Below are 8,301 nucleotides of genomic sequence, written 5' to 3'. Positions count from 1 at the left end.
TTTCGTTGATTTAAATCCCGAACTCTGCATTTGGAGGAAAAAACACCAATTATTTGTTGACTTCTAAATAAATCGCAAACTCTTGTTGACCTAGCTTTTTGAGGCACAACATTAAGTGGTCAAACGGAAAAATTAAACAGGATTAATTATCTGTTAATGAGATCCGTTAATAGCAAAATGACGCTGTTTATAACATCCTAAAACCACCAAATTAAGAAATCGATTCTCAATTTCCCCAATTCACAAACCCTAATCGATTTCAATTTATCTTTTCTTCTTTAATTTCTCTTTTCTTCTTCGGTTTCTCTCTTCTTCTTCGAGTTGACGAGATGAGTTCTAGCTCAAAAAAATCGGTGGTAGCTTCGTTCGACCGTGGAGTGCCATTGAAGTGTGTTTGTAGAGCCGGTTTAACGATCTTTACATCGAAAATGAAGAGAATCATAGTCGACCGTTCTTCTGGCGTATAACGAAAAAAGAGCTGGAATCTTCTCGTCATCGAAGATATCATGTTCGATTATGGTTAGATCGATTAGGGTTTGTGAATTAGAGAAATTGAGAATCGATTTCTCAATTTGAGGGGGTTTTAGGGTGTTATAAACATCGTCGTTTTGCTATTAACGGTTCTCGTTAACAGATAATTAACCCCGTTTTAATTTTTCCGTTTGACCACTTATCGCTGTGCCTCAAAAGGCTAAGTCAACGAGAATTTATGATTTATTTAGAAGTCAACAAATAATTGGTGTTTTTTCCCTCCAATAGCAGAATTGAGACTTTAAATCAACGAAAATGTAGATTTGGAGATTTTAATGATATTTTTCCCATAAAGTGGCTTACAAATTATTGGGATCATAAAGCGTTTGGACCGAAGTAAACGGAGGAAGCAAGACAGTTTTGTTCGTCGGAATTTGAATTTTACTGAAGACTGTCCGAGAATATTGGTGTTTTCTTTAACCGATCTCTGGTTTAACCATGAAATTTGGTTCGGTTCATCTCCTCCAATGGATCGGTCCATTTTTGTGTAATTTGGGACCGGTTCGCTTGTTAATGAGTGTCTCTCTCTTAACTTATGCTACCAAATATGTTGAGCACTTTTTTCTCGCCGGATTTGTTTATTGTTAATGACTAATGGCTAATGCTAAGCAACGGTTCTATCATAGAATGTCGTCCATGGACTAATTATTTATTGTTAACTCAATTTATACACAAGTGATCTACCGATTTCTTCTAAGGGCATGGCTATGGTTTAGTTTTGTATGGATGCAAAAAATTATCATGTTATCTTTTTAGATGAGATTTTTTTTTTTTTTGTAATAATAGTATATGTGATTTTGATGACAAAAATACAGCCGATAAAGATGGGTTTGATTGTTGTGGTTAAATGACTGAACCATTTAAAATGGTAGAAATTTTTTGTTCAAACTTCCAATAACGCTATAATAATTTAATAAATTTTGTTTTAACTTCTAATAGCACTAGTCCAGCTCCTTAAATAACCAAATTTTTAAATAGAATTACATAATCAACCCACCAACAAAATATTTTATATATGAATCATTGTACAAAATTATCACACCAATTATACAAATTCTTTATTTAAAAATCTACAAATTCACAAACTAATATCAATATAATTTTAAAATCTTTATAAATTAATCTATCAATCTGTGGATAATTAACATCTCAGATTTTTGCAGTATGGGCGTAATTTGGTTTTATACATGGATCGAGAGCTGGTGGTGTTCAAAAGCGGACGCAGGTACAACTTCGTTTCACCTTCGTTTCTGTTTCTCGTCTACTCAGTCGTCATGATCATTATCTGGAATGATAATGATATTAAAAATCTATAAATTCACAAACTAATATTAATATAATTTAAAAATCTTTATAAATCAATTTACCAATCTCTCAGTTAAAATTACAAAATGTGTGAAATTAGCTAAAGAAATATATGTGTGGGAAGTGAGGAAGAGATGTTGGGATTTTCTTACAAATTGCACGCTTATAATGGTAATGCATGAGATAATCACCATTGAGACCAAAAAAAAAAACACCTATAGGCTAAATTGGGCCCAATAAGAGAATCTGGATGTGTTAATTTCAGAGGTTTAATTATTTAAATCTTTTTAGTTTAAGGTTTATTATGAAATAAATGAAAAGTTATGAGGTTCTTTTTTTTAACAGTGTAATCATAATAAGTACTAACGAGAACAAGCAGAGTTTAGTTTGGTTTTAACAAATCCAATATGACGTCATCCGCCGGTCATCAATGTCAGGCCACACTTAATCCTCTTCTCTCCCATTCCGATTTCCTCCCACCAGAAAAAAAAAACTTCTTTTTTTCATTTGTCTCGATCTTATCCTACGCCGTAACTTCCACCCGGTGCGCACGTTAGCAGTAAGTCCTCCCGACGAATGGAGACGACGACGACGACGACGCCGCAGTCAAAATCGAGTGGCTCCCATCGTCCGTCGTTAGGAAGAGAAGACTGGTGGAGCGAGGAAGCGACGGCGACACTGGTCGAAGCTTGGGGTAATCGTTACGTCAAGCTCAACCACGGAAACCTCCGGCAGAATGACTGGAAAGATGTCGCCGACGCCGTTAACTCTAGACACGGCGATAACGCCCGTGCAAAGACCGACGTACAGTGCAAGAACCGGATCGATACCTTGAAGAAGAAGTACAAAACAGAGAGTGGCTAAACTCTCGCCGTCGACTTGGCGTTTCTTTGACCGTCTCGATTTCTTGATCGGTCCTGTTTTAAAGAAATCGACAGGTCGTGGTGGAGTTGTTAAATCAGTGGTGCCTGTTGTGAACCCTAATCATTTGAATCCGGTTGGATCGGAAAGCTCTCTTGATGATGATGATGATGATGACGAGGATGGTGATTGGGAGTTCGTTGCTAGGAAGAAGCATCCTCGTGTGGAAGAAGTGGATCTGAGTGAAGAAGGATCGACGTGTAGGGAACTAGCTTCTGCGATTCTGAAGTTTGGGGAAGTGTACGAGAGGATTGAAGGTAAGAAGCAGATGATGATGATTGAATTGGAGAAGCAGAGAATGGAAGTTACAAAGGAGGTAGAGTTAAAACGACTCAACATGTTGATGGAGATGCAACTAGAGATTGAGAAATCAAAGCAACGGAAACGTAGAGTTGGTTCAGGTAAAAAGAACACTCATTAGGTTTTTTGTCTTTTGTTTGATCGACCTCTTGTAAAGTCTTAGCATATTCAAGTTACTGTTGGTGGCTTAGATTAGCTTAAAGCTTCGAACTTTTACATGGTTATTGCTGTTACTGTCTCTTAAAATGGCAAAATGTGTCTGTGGAAGATCTCAAACTATAATGTTAGTACCTTGTCTGCTCTTTGCTATAGGCGTGGATGAGGCTGGTTTAGTAACTTAATTATTGTGGATTGTTAAAGTTTAGTGCCTTTCTGCCTTAGAAGAATACCAATTTTGTTAATATAAACTTCATTTGAGCTTCTTCTGTGCTTTCGATGGTCCTACTCCTGCAAGAAAAAGTCGAGCTTAACATTCTCTTGCTTCTCTTAACTTCTGTAGCTTCGTGGATGAGTTCACTGAAGTTTGATCTGCCTTTATTGTACAGGTATGGAATTGTAGACTTAGATTGGTGGAGAGGATGGTGAAGCAAAAAATGCAAAGCAAAGAGGAATCAGTTGGATCTGAAGCTCATTGAAATCGGAGGACCTTGTTACTTTTTTTTCTAATTTGTAGGATAGAAGTTAAAGGACTCTCTAGGATTGCTGTTTTTAACTTTCTAGTGTTTTAGGGGTACATTGCTGTAATGGAGCAACTCTTCCCCTACTCTTAATATCTGACAAGTATGGTGTAGCTTTGTGAAGTGTCCATGTATTATGGCTTGTTAATCCAATTTCTAACCAGCGGCTACTAGAAGGGTTAGTCTCTCTTTTGGTTAATCAGGTTTCACAAGATATGAGGGATTGTCTTTAGCAAAATCTGATACAAATCCAAAAAATAAATTGGCAACAAACTAAAAATTAAACAAGGTGTGAGCCTTTGAGGGGATCAATGATTATCAAACGCAAAATTGAAGCATGCTTAAATGATTTTTCAAGACCATTTGAGGTTTCTTATCTTCGTTTCACTTAGCTTCTCTGTTTTTTTCTACGCGATGGTTTACATCTGCGTCTCTCTCTGGTCTTCTCTTTTTTTGTTTGTTTGGTCAAATCTCTGATCTTCTCTTTAGAATCATATTCTCTCTTCCGTTTCTTAGGACTTGCATTCTTCTCTTCTGCAGAGACTTCCCCAATCAAATCATCTTCGACCATTTTACGAACAAGAACATATGATGTAGGTCCTGATGAACTCGGCTCTAGAAAGACCTGTTTTGGGGACAAACCCATCGAATCCTGTAAGAGAAAGACGTGTGAACTTATTATTAGTATAGATAACTCACCTCACCTGTGGAAATAACCAGAGATATGGATATGCTAAAATACCTTTCCCAAGTCTCCAGCAATGTTTTCAAATGCTTGATTTGCCTCTTCTGGACTATTAAAAACAACAATCGCGGTATAGTAGTGACGATCTTGTTTCTTGAACGGCTGCCACAAGAATTTCAAGAAACAAGAAGAGCTCATGAATTTTTTTAAGATATATATATATACGAGAATAAAGAATTTTGGATTAGAAAATGTATATGTTGGATGGATTCATACCTTGACTTCATGTGGGATATCCCTGGATACAATTCCATTTAACTCTTCATAAGGAACATTGCAAGGGATTCTATGAAGGTAGAGCCTTGACTTGTCAGCTTCCAACATCTATATAGAATTTTGCAGACACAAAGATAAGCTTTTATAATTTTAGATTTTGAACTAATAAAGTTTGTGACAATCCAACTTACCTCTTTAGATAGTGGAACTGATGTCTTTACTCCATTCTCTAGTATAGCAAGTACAAGTTTCATTGCAGCTTCTGCATCATGAACACAATTGTGGGGAACACCTTCTTTCTGCACTTCATATCCCAATATACACTGGAAATGGAAGTAAAACAAACAATGTGATTATTCAGGTCACGAACCATATCATGAGCAGAGAATTGAGCTTTCACATGCTTACCTTGCATAGATAATTCAAAGAAGGTTTTTTAAGTCTTAAAGGCTTTCTTGTACCGTCATAGTTATATTTAAACACAAGTGAAGTATCTATTACTCTGGCATGATCCATCTTCAGTACTGAGATGATCAATCATAAGTAAGTCAGGCACTTAAAACTTTTATAAGAACCTAGGAGGAACTGGACCATTTCTACTTTACCTTTTAGATCATTATTCAAGCTTTGACCTACCAAAATAGTATCCTCAGAGATAAACATCTGCAATTTTTCCTGCAAAAGTTTAGTCACCAGATGTCATCAGAACAATTTGTTGAAAACGTTGAAAAAAAAGGAGTCTATATATATAAACAACATACCTGTATATCTGCCACAGAGAGAGTAGCCTTTTCAAGATCTTTAGCAGTAAGTCCAGTAATGAAAGTCCTATAGTCAACAACAGGTTGATGCGGTTTCACAAATTCGTCAAGAATCACCTTTAAATCACGATCAACTGCAGCAACTCTAACAACAGCTTCACTCCCATCTTCACAAAGAACCATCTCGCAATCAATGGCAATCATTTCGATCTTGGTCGGTTCAATCTTCTTCTTTCCAAGCCCTGTTACAACCCAATCCTATTTCCGGAACTCAATATCTCAGCTTTTATTCAATCACTTTCTCCATTAATACCAAAAAGAATAAAGCTAAGCACAAACCTCAGCGTTAGATGGGAACAAGTAGTCTAATGGGTACTCCTTATGCGTAAGTGTCATTCGAACTAGCCTCTGCACTGCCAACAACATTAGTTGTGAATACTACTTACTAAACCTGATCGCATAACATAGCTAAAACTAATAATGTTTTAGTCCACACCTGCTCAGCAGTCTCATCCGGAGATCTCTTTCTGAATTTCTCAAAAAGATCATTCTCGAGTTTCAGAACACTAGCCAACACCTGAGAGAGTAGTATACACATAATAAAAATATCAACCAAGTATGTAACTTGAGAGATTAAACATTATTATCAAACACTATATAAAAATTTTGGAGTGTGTTTTGGTCTTTTTAAAAACCTGCAAATCTTCTTTCTTCTTGAGTGTAGTAAGAAAAGCGACCAAATCATCTCTGTTCCGCTTCGAAGGATCACTCAAGCTTGAGGATCCGAGCTGTTTGTCGTAAAAATCTAGAAACTCCTTCCATGTTCCATGTTCGCCTTTTAAACCTCGCTTCTGCGCTATCTTCACCAGCTTTACTAAAACCTAATATTGTAATACCCATTAGAAAACAGATTAGAACGAAAACGAACGGTTCAGAATCAGATTAAATCACTAGTTAACGTATATTAGAAAAGGAGACGCGTACGTTTCCCTCTGCCGTGGCTAGCACGCCCTCCATAACCGAGTCAGAGACACCAGAAACGAAGCTTCTGTCTGAAGACGGCGGCGACTGCGGGAAAAAACCCAATAAACTATACACAGGTGGAGAATCTGTAATGGGCCTTTACAAATCGTTAAACATGGGCCTTTACAAATTGTTAAACATGGGCCTTTAAACCCATCTTATCTTTAATCAAGGCTTATAGACATCTTTTTAATTGCACTTCTTTTTTTTTTTAAATTTAATTATTCATAAAATTTATTACAAAGCTAAAGATCCAAAATTTTGGGTCTTGAATAAATAGGATGACGACAAAGAGGACAAATGCTTTTGGTCCAAATCCAACGCCAAAGACAGAGTTTATGAAAAACATGACAACAATCGTGTGCCACTATAGATTCTTCGTCGTTGCATAAGTCTTCAAGGCATATAGTACATTCCTCGACCGGAGTAGTAGTCGATTTAGGGATACAAGTAGAAGTTGTCCAGCCTTTGTTTTCTTCCATCAAGTGATATTCAACATCTTCCGCATCAGCTTTGAGCTCGAAAGCTCTTCCTTGGCTTTCTCCGATGAGTTGAATGCCATACAAAACAATAATGTCCCGAATCCTTGGCTCAACATGCGCCAAATCGAGAGACAAGTGTCGACGGCATGTTTCCAAGTTCGAGGAGTCTAGAAACCCTGTAGGGATCTCGAATTTGATTTGAACTGAAGGACCTAGTGACGTCTGTCCGAATAGTCGTTCTTTCCCCGTGATCGGACGGTAAATATCTCTCCGGAAAGTCTTTAGAGTTATGGCGAAACGGATTTGCCGTAATTGATTGGGAGCGCGGTGAGAAGCTGATCGGGTAGAAGAAAAATACTCTCCGACTGTTTTGCTTTTACATGACGACTTGATTGATTTGACGATCCAAACCCAACGATTGATTTCCCAAGGATGTCAGGCTTAGGCCTGGGCAAATAAACCGAACCCGAGGAACCGATCCGACCCTGACCTGCAAAAACCCGACTTGACCCCGACCCGCTTCTGTATAAATAACCACTCGGTTTTTGTTTCCAAATACCCACGGGTATCAGGTATTACCCGAACCGAACCCGAGGAACCTACGATATCTGTTTGAACCCGAGAACACATTTATTCATACATGATATCACATATATTGCCATATTTTCGTTTGCCTTAATCTCCTCTCCTTGAATCCTTGTGAATCTTCTTTACTTTGCATAAACATGTCGAAGTTGCCAATTTTTGTCCGATTTCAAGAATATTTGGCTTTTATAAACCAAAACTCTCAAATTGGATCTCCAAAACCTAATTCCGCTGTTAGTCTCATCTTTGGGTTCTCCGTTCATAGCAGCTAGACATGCTTTTGCGAGACATGTTTTTCTTTGTTGGGATGTTTAAGTTTCGTTTGCTTTGTTGGGATGTTTAAGATTTTAGGACATACTTTTCTTTGTTGGAATGCTTATTTTGCGAGACATGGTATGTGTTTGAATTGTTTTACGAGACATGATATGCTCAGTTTCATTTGTTTAAGATTTCATGTTATGCAATTTCATTTGTTTTTCGGGTTATTCGGGTTTTTTGGGTACATTTCAGGTTTTTGTGAGTACTTTGGATATGTTTGAGTAGGTACTATCCATAACCGAATATATTTTGGATACATTACAGGTTTTTTAAAGTCATTACCCAAATAACCCGAACCCGAGAGGAACCGAACCTGACCCCGACCCGAAATTATATGAACACTTGTTCGGATCCTATATTCGTAAATCCGAAAAACCCGAACCCGAATTACCCGAACCTGACCCCGACCCGAACACCCAAATGGCCAGGCCTAGTCA

At 37.6% G+C, this 8,301-nt stretch overlaps 1 protein-coding gene and 2 pseudogenes across 3 annotated transcripts; 1 reads left to right on the top strand and 2 right to left on the bottom strand.

The window, feature by feature from the left end:
- Nucleotides 1-2,261: 2,261 nt before the first annotated feature.
- LOC104768748 (trihelix transcription factor ENAP2-like) lies at nt 2,262-3,324 on the top strand (annotated as a pseudogene).
- A 578-nt stretch (nt 3,325-3,902) lies between these two features.
- LOC104768749 (small RNA degrading nuclease 2) lies at nt 3,903-6,522 on the bottom strand. Of its 3 annotated transcripts, XM_010492783.3 has the most exons (11): nt 6,441-6,522; nt 6,152-6,337; nt 5,953-6,033; nt 5,796-5,864; nt 5,457-5,714; nt 5,301-5,370; nt 5,104-5,219; nt 4,887-5,018; nt 4,696-4,803; nt 4,477-4,581; nt 3,903-4,386 (listed from the first exon to the last, which is right to left on the bottom strand). In XM_010492783.3, exons 1-11 carry the CDS (start codon nt 6,471-6,473, stop codon nt 4,123-4,125), a joined length of 1,422 nt encoding a protein of 473 aa, XP_010491085.1. In that variant the 5' UTR covers nt 6,474-6,522; the 3' UTR covers nt 3,903-4,122. The 3 variants fall into 3 exon arrangements, with proteins under 3 accessions (XP_010491085.1, XP_087360806.1, XP_087360807.1); XM_087504680.1 differs by lacking the exon at nt 6,441-6,522 and having other exon boundaries at nt 5,796-5,869; nt 6,152-6,211; XM_087504681.1 differs by lacking the exons at nt 3,903-4,386; nt 4,477-4,581 and having other exon boundaries at nt 4,690-4,803.
- A 202-nt stretch (nt 6,523-6,724) lies between these two features.
- LOC104772130 (uncharacterized) lies at nt 6,725-7,623 on the bottom strand (annotated as a pseudogene).
- Between the last annotated feature and the right edge of the window lie 678 nt (nt 7,624-8,301).

This window comes from Camelina sativa, chromosome 20, assembly GCF_030686135.1.
Source record: "Camelina sativa cultivar CO46 ecotype springtype chromosome 20, ASM3068613v1".
NCBI classification, from domain to species: Eukaryota; Viridiplantae; Streptophyta; class Magnoliopsida; order Brassicales; family Brassicaceae; genus Camelina; species Camelina sativa.
Note: the sequence above shows the minus strand (reverse complement) of the source record. Positions and strands in the feature narration are given on the sequence as shown.

Coding starts and splice junctions, on each gene's coding strand:
- LOC104768749 (XM_010492783.3), bottom strand. CDS start 6,473: ATGGAGGGCGTGCTAGCCACGGCAGAGGGAAAC. Junction 6,034..6,151: donor AGAAGAAAGAAGATTTGCAG/GTTTTTAAAAAG, acceptor CTACTCTCTCAG/GTGTTGGCTAGTGTTCTGAA. Junction 4,804..4,886: donor CAGTTCCACTATCTAAAGAG/GTAAGTTGGATT, acceptor AATTCTATATAG/ATGTTGGAAGCTGACAAGTC.